The sequence below is a fragment of the Melanerpes formicivorus genome, unplaced genomic scaffold, assembly GCF_026170545.1.
Source record: "Melanerpes formicivorus ecotype bairdi unplaced genomic scaffold, bMelFor1.0.p_v2 SCAF_87, whole genome shotgun sequence".
Taxonomy (NCBI): domain Eukaryota; kingdom Metazoa; phylum Chordata; class Aves; order Piciformes; family Picidae; genus Melanerpes; species Melanerpes formicivorus.
Window position 1 is genome coordinate 1,473,475 of NW_027142439.1, and position 13,905 is coordinate 1,487,379.

General features: G+C 49.5%; 2 protein-coding genes across 2 annotated transcripts in view; both read right to left on the reverse strand.

The window, feature by feature from the left end:
* The window catches only part of SETDB2 (SET domain bifurcated histone lysine methyltransferase 2), a gene marked incomplete at its 5' end in the record, with an annotated part of 260,530 nt that overhangs the window by 191,177 nt on the left and 55,448 nt on the right, over window positions 1–13,905 (reverse strand).
* The window catches only part of RB1 (RB transcriptional corepressor 1), an 89,929-nt gene that overhangs the window by 61,575 nt on the left and 14,449 nt on the right, over window positions 1–13,905 (reverse strand). Inside the window, 9 exon segments of the mRNA XM_068165299.1 lie at window positions 876–953; window positions 2,289–2,395; window positions 4,414–4,491; window positions 5,610–5,705; window positions 5,707–5,759; window positions 7,096–7,206; window positions 9,899–9,945; window positions 9,947–9,964; window positions 12,946–12,984. Of these exon segments, the coding sequence (XP_068021400.1) occupies window positions 876–953; window positions 2,289–2,395; window positions 4,414–4,491; window positions 5,610–5,705; window positions 5,707–5,759; window positions 7,096–7,206; window positions 9,899–9,945; window positions 9,947–9,964; window positions 12,946–12,984 (627 nt within the window).

The window sequence follows — 13,905 nt, forward strand, 5'->3', positions numbered from 1 at the left end:
CCTAGTCCTAGCACTCCCTGACATCCTCAGCAGTCCCTCCCCAGCCTTCCTGGAGCCCCCTTCAGATACTGGAAGGCCACAATGAGGTCACCTGGGAGCCTTCTCTTCTCCAGACTGAACAGCCCCAACTCCTTCAGTCTGTCCTCACAGGAGAGCTGCTCCAGCCCTCTGATCATCCTCCTGGCCCTTCTCTGGACACCTTCCAGCACCTCCACATCCCTCTTGCAATAGGGGCTCCAGAACTGGAGGCAGGACTCCAGGTGGGGTCTCAGCAGAGCTGAGCAGAGGGGGAGAATCACCTCCCTTGCCCTGCTGGCCACACTTCTCCTGCTGCAGCCCAGGATCTGATTGGCTTTCTGGGCTGCAAGTGCACACTGAGAGCTCCTGTTGAACTTCTCCTCCCCCAGCACCCCCAAGGCTCTCTCCTCAGGGCTGCTTTCCAGCCAGTCCCTGCCCAGCCTGCATTTGTGATCTCTGAGGTCTTTTCCAACCTTATTGCTTCTATGATTCTATGGAGATGCAGAGCTGGAGTCAGGATGGAACACAAAGGTGGAAGCACAGCAAACACAGTTACTACCATGGTAATATAAAGTTGGATTCTAGCAAGAACAAGTGAAGTAACCCAGGCTCCTGGATTCATCTGGCACTTCTCAACACAGCTCAGTAAATAGCTTTGTCTCTTGATTCCCAACAAATTCCCCATGCACCAAGGGCAGTCAGCATCCCTCAGCACATGCTCATGGCACATCAGTGAGCAGAACTGCAGTGCTTTATTAAAACCAAACCCAGCTCCTTTGGAAGTACAACAACAGAAGGTTAATATTTCTAGCCAGGATCTAAACCCAGAGAGCACAGCTTAGAAGACAAATTCATACCCAACAGGAGTCTGGGGAAGTATAGGGGTAAACTCCTCATCTGGATTGGTTTTCACTGGTGTCCTCTTCAGCTGTGAGCTACAGAAACAGGAAAACAAACTTATGAAGCACTAATGTAACTCAAAAGGAAATGGTATGCATAAAGGCTGATTAACCTGCAGAGCAATGTGGCACAGATCTTTAGATGATCAAGCTGCCCAGCCACTCCAGGTGTTAGAATTAGGTAGTTTAAATTCCCATGCTGGTCTACTCTGAGCAGGATGTTGGACTAGATGACCCCCAAAGTTCCCTTTCAACTCTATTCTATTCCATTCTATTCTATTCTATTCTATTCTATTCTATTCTATTCTATTCTATTCTATTCTATTCTACTCTCTATTCTATTCCATTCTATTCCATTCCAGGCTATGCTATGCTATGCTATTGTATTCTAATCTGCCATTCCATTCCATTCCATTCCATTCCATTCCATTCCATTCCATTCCATTCCATTCCATTCCATTCCATTCTCCAGTTCTGGGCCCCTCAGGTTAGGAAAGATGTTGAGTCGCTGGAAGGCGTCCAGAGAAGGGCAACAAAGCTGGGGAGGGGTTTGGAGCACAGCCCTGTGAGGAGAGGCTGAGGGAGCTGGGGCTGCTTAGCCTGGAGAAGAGGAGGCTCAGGGGAGACATTCTTGCTCTCTACAACTACATGAAAGGAGGCTGTAGCCAGGTGGGGGTTGGTCTCTTCTCCCAGGCAAGCAGCACCAGAACAAGAGGACACAGTCTCAAGCTGCACCAGGGGAGGTTTAGGCTGGAGGTGAGGAACAAGTTCTTCCCAGCAAGAGAGATTGGCCCTTGGAATGTGCTGCCCAGGGAGGTGGTGGAGTCACCATCCCTGGAGGTGATCAAAAAGGAACTGGATGTGGCACTTGAAGCCATGGTTTACTTAGTCCTGAGGTGTTGGGTGCTAGGTTGGACTTGATGATCTTGAAGGTCTTTTCCAACCTGGTTAATTCTATTCTATTCTATTCTATTCTATTCTATTCTATTCTATTCTATTCTATTCTATTCTATTCTATTCTATTCTATCCCATTCCCAGGTGGTGGAGTCACCATCACTAGAGGTGTTTAGGAGGAGACTTGACAGGGTGCTTGGTTGCATGGTTTAGTTGATTAGGTGGTGTTGGATGATAGGTTGGACATGATGATCTTGAAGGTCTCTTCCAATCTGGTTAATTCTATTCTATTCTATTCTATTCTATGCCATTCCATCCCATCCCATCCCATCCCATCCTTTGCTGAACTACAAACCCTGGGAGATCAACAGGATACAGAGATCTCCATTTACAAGGCACAGCAGAGAGCAAGGAGAGAACTCAACACAGGTTCATGTTTCCAGTTACCAAATGGATGCAGGAAATGGCAACACTACCTTGTGACATCAGGCTGCAGAGTTTCATCATGATCCAGGAATAATCTTCCATCTATATCTTTGTTGTTGAGATAGAGCTCATCATACTGTTTGGAGAGAACCTCAACCTGAAAAAACATTGGGGGGGGGGAAAAAAGCATTATTTCATAGGAACAAGTTTGGCAATAAAAGCCAGCTCTGCATCATAAATACCATGCTGAAATGCTAAGAGAATGGCCTTGGAGCCCAGAAAGTTACTTCTTACAGAAATAGAACAGAACAGAACAGAACAGAACAGAGTAGAGTAGAGTAGAGTAGAATAGAATAGAATAGAATAGAATAGGACCAGGTTGGAAGAGACCTTCAAGATCATCGTGCCCAACTTATCAACCAATCCAACCCACCCAAACAGCTAACCCATGGCACCAAGCACCCCATCAAGTCTCCTACTGAACACCTCCAGTGATGGTGACTCCACCACCTCCCCAGGCAGCACATTCCAATGACAAACAACTCTCTCAGTGAAGAACTTTCTCCTCACCTCCAGCCTAAACTTCCCCCGGCACAGCTTGAGACTTTATCCTCTTGTTCTGGTACTGGTTGCCTGGGAGAAGAGACCAAACTTTGCCTGCCTACAACCTCCCTTCAAGTAGTTGTAGAGAACAGTAAGGTCACCCCTGAGTCTCCTCCTCTCCAGGCTAAGCAACCCCAGCTCCCTCAGCCTCTCCTCACAGGGCTGTGCTCCAAGCCCCTCACCAACTTTGTTGCCCTTATCAGGACACCTTCCAGCAAGTCAACCTCCTTCCTAAACTGAGGAGCCTAGAACTGGACACAGGACTCAAGGTGTGGCCTAACCAGTGCAGTGTACAGGGGCAGAATGACCTCCCTGCTCCTGCTGGCCACACTCTTCCTGATGCAGGCCAGGATGCCATTGGCCCTCTTGGCTGCCTGGGCACACTGCAGGCTCATGTTCAGCCTACCATCAACCAGCACCCCCCAGGTCCCTCTCTGCCTGGCTGCTCTCCAGCCACTCTGACCCCAGCCTGTAGCACTGCCTGGGGTTGCTGTGGCCAATGTGCAGAACCTGGCACTTGGATGTGTTCAATCTCCTGCCCTTGGCCTCTGCCCATCTGTCCAGCCTGTCCAGGTCCCTCTGCAGAGCCTCTCTACCCTCCAGCAGATCAACTCCTGCCCCCAGCCTGGTGTCGTCATCAAAATAGCTAAAACACACCCAGAGGAAATTATCATTCCCATGTACAAAGACCACCTTCTAGAAGAGAAAACAACCTAACATTGAGATTTTTTCTGAAGAAATCTAGGTCTTGACACTAAAAATAGCTCCAGCAGGAGACAGAGACCTGCAAAATGTACTGAAGTTTCCAGGCTTTTAAATCTCTCCCTCAAGAAGTAAAAAACTGACTGTAAGAGCAGAAAATGTAGCATGGCCCTGGGCTCAGCACTGGTTAGGCCACACCTTGAGTCCTGTGTCCAGTTCTGGGCCCCTCAGTTTAAGAAGGAGGTTGAGTTGCTGGAAGGTGTCCAGAGAAGGGCAACAAAGCTGGGGAGAGGCCTTGAGCACAGCCCTGTGAGGAGAGGCTGAGGGAGCTGGGGTTGCTTAGCCTGGAGAAGAGGAGGCTCAGGGGAGACCTTCTTGCTCTCTCCAACTCCCTGAAGGGAGGTTGTAGCCAGGTGGGGGTTGGTCTCTTCTCCCAGGCAACCAGCACCAGCACAAGAGGACACAGTCTCAGTCTGCACCAGGGGAGGTTTAGGTTGGATGTTAGGAAGAAATTCTTCCCAGAAAGAGAGATTGGCCATTGGAATGTGCTGCCCAGGGAGGTGGTGGAGTCACCATCCCTGAAGATGTTCAAGAGGGGATTGGATGTGGCACTTGAAGCTATGGTTTAGTTAGTCCTGAGGTGTTGTGTGCTAGGTTGGACTTGATGATCTCTGAGGTCTTTTCCAACCTTACTGATCCTATCATTCTATGACAAATATGAGAGCTAGATCTCCCCCATGAGTACTGGCATGCCAGTTCAGCCCTGCTCTGGCAACAGAATGCATTTTGCTAGATGATGCCAGAAGCACTTGTGGACTCTGCAGTAATTTGTGTGAAGCACAGCACTCTTGTTGAAGAGCCTTAGATTACCTCTGGTAGGCCACTGGAAGCTGCAATACCAATGGAATTCAAGAAGGGAAGGAAGCTTGTGAAGTACACGTTTTTGACCTAAAAAAGAACAAAACAATAGCATTAGCAACATACAGGGGGCAGGAACTGCTCTCCAAGCCCCAACAAGAAACCCCTCTGATGTTGTCAACAGAGCACAAATGAAGCTGCCTATGTATCAGGCAGCAGTGTGCAAGCAGAGAGCCCACTGCTGGAACATGAAATTAGCCTAACAGTGCAGGGGTGGAAGAAAGAGCCCTGGGGTCTTGGGATGTACCCTTAGGTAGAGAGAAGGGAAATGCTGGGAGGCTTTTGGGCATGCTGTATATTCTGTATGAAGGGAAGGGGAAAGGGAGAAGGGGAAAGGGAGAAGGGGAAAGGGAGAAGGGGAAAGGGAGAAGGGGAAAGGGAGAAGGGGAAAGGGAGAAGGGGAAAGGGAGAAGGGGAAAGGGAGAAGGGGAAAGGGAGAGGGGGAAAGGGAGAGGGGGAAAGGGAGAGGGGGAAAGGGAGAGGGGGGAAAGGGAGAGGGGGAAAGGGAGAGGGGGAAAGGGGAGAGGGGGGAAAGGGAGAGGGGGAAAGGGAGAGGGGGAAAGGGAGAGGGGGGAAAGGGAGAGGGGGAAAGGGAGAGGGGGAAAGGGAGAGGGGGAAAGGGAGAGGGGGAAAGGGAGAGGGGGAAAGGGAGAGGGGGGAAAGGGAGAGGGGGAAAGGGAGAGGGGGGAAAGGGAGAGGGGGGAAAGGGAGAGGGGGAAAGGGAGAGGGGGAAAGGGAGAAGGGGAAAGGGAAAGGCTGGGAGGCTTCTGGGTATGCTGTACAGTCTCTATGCTTTGGGATCCTTTTGGTCACTGTGCTTGTAGCTCTCTGTAGGACACTCACTGCCTTTCCATTTCAACTTCCCCTCACTTCTGCAAGCCATTTGCCTGAGTCTCTTTTTTTCCTGCCCGGGTGGGAGGCAAGGGAGGATCTGCCTCAAGCTGGGACACCCCATCAGAACAGCCCATGTGCTACCTGCTGTGAGCAGCATGTAACCTTGCACTGAGTCCTTCACAGCTCAGTGTCCCTGGCGAGGTTCCCTCCCACACCAAAGGGCTTGGGCTTTGTTGCGAGGGGTTTCCTGGGTGTGTTTTGGGGTTTGTTCTACCTCTTAAAGAAACTATGGACTGCTAAAAGACAGGCATTACCTCATCTAAATTACAACCATGCTCTTTACAAAGGACTTCAATCACTTTTGTGTCAGCATCAGCTTGCTTTGAAGCACGGGTATTCCTGTTCTGCCCCCCTCCGTGGAGCGCGAGCTGAGCCATTCACAGCCACTGCAGTCACAGCAGACTCTGGAAAGACAGAACCAGCCTGAGATTAAAGACTTCAGGGTTTTAAAACTGAAACCTTCCTGAAACGACTCAATTGTTTATGTTTTCCAGGTCCTCTTCTTCAATATTTGCCTTTCCATTGTGTTCAGATACAATTACTGCTTTAATAGAATTAGCCAGGTTGGAAAAGACCTTTGAGATCATCGAGGCCAACCTATCACCCAACACCATCTAAGCAACTAAACCATGGCACCAAGCACCCCATCCAGGCTCTCCCTAAACATCTCCAGTGATGGTGACTCCACCACCTCCCTGGGCAGCACATTCCAATGGCCAATCTCTCTTGCTGGGAAGAACTTCTTCTTAACATCCAGCCTAAACCTCCCCTGGCACAGCTTGAGACTGTGTCCTCTTGTGCTGGTGCTGCTTGCCTGGGAGAAGAGACCAACCCCCACCTGGCTACAACCTCCCTTCAGGGAGTTGGAGAGAGCAAGAAGGTCTCCCCTGAGCCTCCTCTTCTCCAGGCTAAGCAACCCCAGCTCCCTCAGCCTCTCCTCACAGGGCTGTGCTCCAAACCCCTCCCCAGCTTTGTTGCCCTTCTCTGGACACCTTCCAGCAACTCAACATCTTTCCTAAACTGAGGAGCCCAGAACTGGACACAGGACTCAAGGAGTGGCCTAACCAGTGCTGAGTCCAGGGGCACAATGACTTCCCTGCTCCTGATGCAGGCCAGGATGCCATTGGCCTTCTTGGCCACCTGGGCACACTGCAGGCTCATGTTCAGCCTACTATCACCCAGCACCCCCAGGTCCCTCTCTGCCTGGCTGCTCTCAGCCACTCTGACCCCAGCCTGTAGCACTGCATGGGGTTGTTGTGACCAAAGTGCAGCACCCACCACTTGGCCTTGATGATCTCAAAGGTCTTTTCCAACCTGGTTAATTCCATTCTATGCAATTCTACATTTTGCTCTCTACTCTGTTTGAGCTAGCACTGCAATTAGCTTTTAGAGCCACCATGTACTTCTTTTCCTTCTGCACCCCAAAGCAAACCTAACACAGTGATTCTCAATCACCCATGTGGAACCTGAATTGTTACAGCTGAAAGCAACTGCTGCCTTCACAAGCCTGGGCACAACTTGTACAGGCAGAGGACACAGCAAACAGATGGTAGGAATGAATAACAAAATGAAAAGGCATTGCCACCTTGGTCAGATAATTCAAATGAGGTAAAATCAATCAACAAATCTACTTTAACAAGCTTAAGAGGTTTCATTGTGGTAATTATTTATGCTAGCACAAGGCCAAAGGGCACTTAGCCACTTTACCTTCTACTTCAGTTAACAAAGTAAAGACCTTACTGTAGGGTTCCTTGAGCGTAGCAGGAGGTGACAGCTTGATAAAATATTCTAAGACACACAGCAACAACTGGAAAGAGATCACCAGGTCATCTTCCATTTGCAACACTTTACCTGCAAATGTTTAAAAAGGCAGGGGAAAAAAAAAAGAACCTTTGTGAGATGCTTGCCTGAAGTTTAGGACTAGTTCTGAAAAGAAAAACAAGGATTTGGATGATCCCAAAGGTCTTTTCCAACCTGGTTAACTCTATTCTATTCCATTCCACTCTGCTCTATTCCACTCTATTCCATTCCACTCTACTCTGCTCTATTCCACTCCACTCTGCTCCATTCCACACCACTCTATTCTACTCTATTCTACTCCACTCTCCTCTATTCCATTCTATCCTGCTCTGCTCTACTCTATTCTATTCTACTCTGCTCCACACTATACCACTCTACTCTACTCCATTCCATTCTATTCCACTCTGCTCCACTCTCTTCCATTCTATTCTACTCTCCTCTCCTCTATTCCATTCTATTCTATTCTACTCTCCTCTATTCCACTCTACTCCACTCTATTCCACTCTACTCCACTCTATTCTATTCTGCTCCACTCTATTCCATTCTATTCTACTCTCCTCTATTCCATTCTATTCTACTCTCCTCTATTCCATTCTATTCTACTCTCCTCTATTCCATTCTATTCTATTCTGCTCCACTCTATTCCATTCTATTCTACTCTCCTCTATTCCATTCTATTCTACTCTCCTCTCTTCTATTCCATTCTATTCTACTCTACTCTACTCCATTCTATTCTACTCTGCTCTACTCTCCTCTATTCCATTCTATTCTACTCTCCTCTCCTCAATTCCATTCTATTCTACTCTCCTCTCCTCTATTCCATTCTATTCTACTCTACTCTAATCCACTCCACTCTATTCCATTCTATTCTACTCTACTCTATTCCACTCTGCTCCACTGTATTCCATTGTATTCTACTCTACTCCATTCTATTCTACTCTCCTCTCCTCTATTCCATTCTATTCTACTCTACTCTACTCTACTCCATTCCATTCTATTCTACTCTACTCTAATCCACTCCACTCTATTCCATTCGATTCTATTCTACTCTACTCTATTCCACTCTCCTCTCCTCTATTCCATTCTATTCTACTCTACTCTATTCCTCTCTATTCTGCTCTGCTCTACTCTCCTCTATTCCATTCTATTCTACTCTAATCCACTCCACTCTATTCCATTCTATTCTATTCTACTCTACTCTACTCCATTCTATTCTACTCTGCTCTACTCTCCTCTACTCCATTCCATTCTATTCTATTGTACTCTATTCCACTCTACTCCACTCTATTCCATTCTATTCTATTCTGCTCTATTCCTCTCTATTCTGCTCTGCTCTCCTCTCCTCTATTCCATTCTATTCTACTCTATTCCACTCCACTCCATTCCACTCCACTTTATTCCATTCTATTCCATTCCATTCCATTCTACTCTACTCTACTCCATTCTATTCTACTCTACTCTATTCCATTCTATTCTACTCTATAAAAATGCTAGAGTTCGAACTCAGAAAGCATCACACAGGGTGATAATGTTCTCCAACCATTTGCTCTTTGTAGATTTTAGCTTTCCTTACTCTGAATGACAATGAAGGCTGGAGAATCTTTATGAGTTATGCTCTATGATTATGTTTGGAGAATTCCAGTGAAAAAGCTCCATGATGCCCAAACTGATTTCAATGGCAGAGTTGTAAGGGCAACAAAGCTGGGGAGGGGTTTGGAGCACAGCCCTGTGAGGAGAGGCTGAGGGAGCTGGGGTTGCTTAGCCTGGAGAAGAGGAGGCTCAGGGGAGACCTCCTTGGTGTCTACAACTCCCTGAAGGGAGGTTGTAGCCAGGTGGGGGTTGGTCTCTTCTCCCAGGCACCCAGCACCAGAACAAGAGGACACAGTCTCAAGCTGTGCCAGGGGAGGTTTAGGCTGGAGGTTAGGAAGAAATTCTTCCCAGAAGAAGAGATTGGCCATTGGAATGTGCTGCCCAGGGAGGTGGTGGAGTCATCATCACTGGAGGTGTTTAGGAAGAGACTGGATGGGGGTGCTTGGTGCCATGGTTTAGTTGATTAGATGGTGCTGGGTGATAGATTGGAGTCCACAATCTCAAAGCTCTCTTCCAACCTGGTTAATTCTATTCCTAACTCTAATTCTACCCCCAACTCTGATGCTATCCCAACTCTGATGCTATCCCAACTCTGATGCTACCCCAACTCTGATGCTACCCCAGCTCTGATGCTACCCCAACTCTGATGCTATCCCAACTCTGATGCTATCCCTAACTCTGACTCTATCCTAACTCTGATTCCATCCCTAACTCTGATTCTATCCCTAACTCTGATTCTATCCCTAACTCTGATGCTATCCCTAACTCTGATTCTATCCTATTCTATTTAACAATACCAACTGCCAGTCTTTGCAGGTAATCATTATTACAGTCCTGGCAGACTATAAAGCACCTCAGAATAAACAGAACACCAACCTTAAAAGTGAACCAAATCAAAACACACATCTTAGAAAGCTTAAATACATGCAATTACATACAGTACCTATTTACACACAGGTAGTGGTAACAGTGAATAAAAGAGCCAAATTGCACAGCAATAAACCCTGCTGAGTAGCTACAAACCCCACCCAAGCACAACACTCTGGGTCTGACCCATGCATATCTGTAGCAAGGATGCTAGCCCTGTACTGGACACACAGAACAACTCCATGAATTCATTCACCAAGATAACCCCTTACTAATGGAAACTCACCTTTTGCCAGCAAAAAAGTAATCCAGCAGTTTTTTAGGACTAATACAACTGAGTTCAGTAGAAATCCTGTGGAGAGACAACAGTAAAGACTTTGCATGGACAGCTCTGTGATAATTGAAACCAGAGCTTCAGAAAACATAGAATCACAGAAGGTATCTGGTTGGTAGACACCTCAAAGGGCATTCAGTTCCACCTTTGATGGAGAAGGAGATGAGAAGGAGGAAGGGGGAGAAGAGAGGGGGGAAGAGAGGGGGGAAGAGAGGGGGGAAGAGAGGGGGGAAGAGAGGGGGGAAGAGAGGGGGGAAGAGAGGGGGGAAGAGAGGGGGGAAGAGAGGGGGGAAGAGAGGGGGGGAAGAGAGGGGGGAAGAGAGGGGGGAAGAGAGGGGGGAAGAGAGGGGGGAAGAGAGGGGGGAAGAGAGGGGGGAAGAGAGGGGGGAAGAGAGGGGGGAAGAGAGGGGGGAAGAGAGGGGGGAAGAGAGGGGGGAAGAGAGGGGGGAAGAGAGGGGGGAAGAGAGGGGGGGAAGAGAGGGGGGGAAGAGAGGGGGGAAGAGAGGGGGGAAGAGAGGGGGGGAAGAGAGGGGGGAAGAGAGGACACAAGGCCAAGTTAGAAAAGACCTTTGAGATCACTGAGTCCAACCTATCACCCAACACCATCTAATCAGCTAAACCATGGCACCAAGCACCCCATCCAGGCTCTTCCTAAACACCTCCAGTGATGGTGACTCCACCACCTCCCTGGGCAGCACATTCCAATGGCCATCTCTCATTCTGGGAAGAACTTCTTCCTAACATCCAGCCTAAACCTCCCTGGCACAGCTTGAGACTGTGTCCTCTAGAGTCAACACTAAACCATGTCCCTTAAGCATCAGGTCCCCATGTCCCTTAAGCATCAGCAACCCCAGCTCCTCAGACACTCCTCATAGGCTCCAGACCCTCCACCAGCCTTGTTGCCCTTCTCTGGACATGCTCCAGCACCTCAATATCCTTTCTACAGTGAAGGGCACAGAACTGATCACAGCACTTGAGGTGTGGTCACACCAGGGCTCACTAGAGGGGGATGATCACCTCCCTGTTCCTGCTGGCCACAGTGCTCCTAACCCATCCAGGATGCCATTGGCTTTCTTGGCCACCTCGGCACACTGCTGACTCCTGTTCAGTCAACAGTACCCCCAGTTCCCTCTCAAAGTTGGTTTCCAACCACACATTCTAAACAGGCTTCAATCTATGGAACAATTTAAGACAGCATGCAGCATTTGATGATCTGGATGAGAGCATTGAGTCCATCAGCAGTAAATTTGCAGATGACACCAAGCTGGGGCAGGAGTTGATCTGCTGGAGGGTTGAGAGGCTCTGCAGAGGGACCTGGACAGGCTGGACAGATGGGCAGAGGCCAAGGGCAGGAGACTGAACACATCCAAGTGCCAGGTGCTGCACATTGGCCACAGCAACCCCATGCAGTGCTACAGGCTGGGGGCAGAGTGGCTGAGAGCAGCCAGGCAGAGAGGGACCTGGGGGTGCTGGTGGATGGTAGGCTGAACATGAGCCTGCAGTGTGCCCAGGCAGCCAGGAGAACCAATGGCATCCTGGCCTGCATCAGGAACAGTGTGGCCAGCAGGAGCAGGGAGGTCATTGTGCCCCTGTACACTGCACTGGTTAGGCTGCACCTCGAGTACTGTGTCCAGTTCTGGGCTCCTCAGTTTAGGAAGGAGGTTGAGTTGCTGGAAGGTGTCCAGAAAATGCAAATGAAATTGGTGAGGGGTTTGGAGCACAGCCCTGTGAGGAGAGGCTGAGGGAGCTGGGGTTGCTTAACCTGGAGAAGAGGAGGCTCAGGGGAGACCTTCTTGCTCTCGACAACTACCTGAAGGGAGGTTATAGACAGGTGGGGGTTGGTCTCTTCTCCCAGGCAGCCAGCACCAGAACAAGAGGACACAGTCTCAGGCTGTGCCAGGGGAGGTTTAGGCTGGCTGCTAGGAAGAAGTTCTATACAGAGAGAGTGATTGCCCATTGGAATGGGCTGCCTGGGGAGGTGGTGGAGTCACCATCACTGGAGGTGTTCAGGAGGAGACTTGATGGGGTGCTTGGTGCCATGGGTTAGTTGTTTAGGTGGGTTGGATTGGTTGATGGGTTGGACACAATGATCTTGAAGGTCTCTTCCAACCTGCTCTATTCTATTCTATTTCCCATGCAGTTAAGTTTATTAATGATCTCATTCTGTTCCCTCTGTCATTAGGACTACACATTTGAAAAACACCAAAGTCTCTGTAAAGCCTTTTGAGAATGAGGAAGTGTGGTAGTTTCATCCCTGGAAAGGAAAGCGAGTGCAGATAACTCACTGAACTGTTACACAAGCTGTTCACTCTCTCATGCTTGTGACTAATGTCCTATTCTCCAATCACAGTATAAAGTCAAGCTCATTTGGGAGCTCCTAAGGCATCTGTGGCCAGTTCTGGGCCCCTCAGTTTAGGAAAGATGTTGAGTTGCTGGAAGGTGTCCAGAGAAGGGCAACAAAGCTGGGGAGGGGTTTGGAGCACAGCCCTGTGAGGAGAGGCTGAGGGAGCTGGGGTTGCTTAGCCTGGAGAAGAGGAGGCACAGGGGAGACCTTCTTGCTCTCTACAACTCCCTGAAGGGAGGTTATAGCCAGGTGGGGGTTGGTCTCTTCTCCCAGGCAACCAGCACAGAACAAGGGGACATAGTCTCAAGCTGTGCCAGGGGAGCTTTGGGCTGGTGGTGAGGAGAAAGTTCTTCCCAGACAGAGAGATTGGCCCTATGGATGTGCTGCCCAGGGAGGCGGTGGAGTCACCATCCCTGGAGGTGTTCAAGAGGGGATTGGATGTGGCACTTGGTGCCATGGTCTAGTCATGAGGTCTGTGGTGACAGATTGGACTTGATGATCTTTGAAGTCTTTTCCAACTTTGGTGATACTGTGATGCTCCACTCCATTCCACTCTGTTCATTGGTCACAGAGGATGAGAATTGATACAAAATGTGGTGCTGCCAAAAAGGAAGAGCAAAAAACCCCAAAGGCAATGTTGGAAAGTCAAACTTACTCGCTACTAGGTTGCTCCAGATAAATAAGGCCACAGGTCCTAGAAAATAAAGATGAATTCTTAGTTTCAACCTGAGAGCAAACAGTGAGGCATATTTGATGTCAACGCAGCACAGAAATACAGCAGCTCACAACACAGCATTCTTACATTTCAAACAATGCTGACTCTCAGAGAGCAGCGAAAGAGACCAACCCCAGCCCAGCCCGAGCTGAAACAATGCAGTTGTTTGCAAGCCTTTCATAGTATCAGTCAGGGTTGGAAGGGACCACAAGGATCATCCAGTTCCAACCCCCCTGCCATGGGCAGGGACACCCCACACTAGATCAGGCTGGCCACAGCCTCATCCAGCCTGGGCTTAAACACCTCCAGGGACAGGGCCCCAACCACCTCCCTGCACAACCCATTCCAGGGCTTCACCACTCTCATGGGGAAGAACTTCCTCCTCACCTCCAGCCTCAATCTCCCCACCTCCAGCTTCATTCCATTCCCCCTAGTCCTAGCACTCCCTGACATCCTGAGCAGTCCCTCCCCAGCCTTCCTGTAGCCCCCTTCAGATCCTGGAAGGCCACAATGAGGTCACCTGGGAGCCTTCTCTTCTCCAGACTCAACAGCCCCAACTCCTTCAGTCTGTCCTCACAGGAGAGGTGCTCCAGCCCTCTGATCATCCTCCTGGCCCTGCTCTGGACACCTTCCAGCACCTCCAGATCCCTCTTGCAATAGGGGCTCCAGAACTGGAGGCAGGACTCCAGGTGGGGTCTCCCCAGAGCTGAGCAGAGGGGGAGAATCACCTCCCTTGCCCTGCTGGCCACACTTCTCCTGCTGCAGCCCAGGATCTGATTGGCTTTGTGGGCTGCAAGTGCACACTGAGAGCTCCTGGTGAGCTTCTCCTCCCCCAGCACCCCCAAGTCTCTCTCCTCAGGGCTGCTTTCCAGCCAGTCCCTGCCCAGCCTGCATTTATCC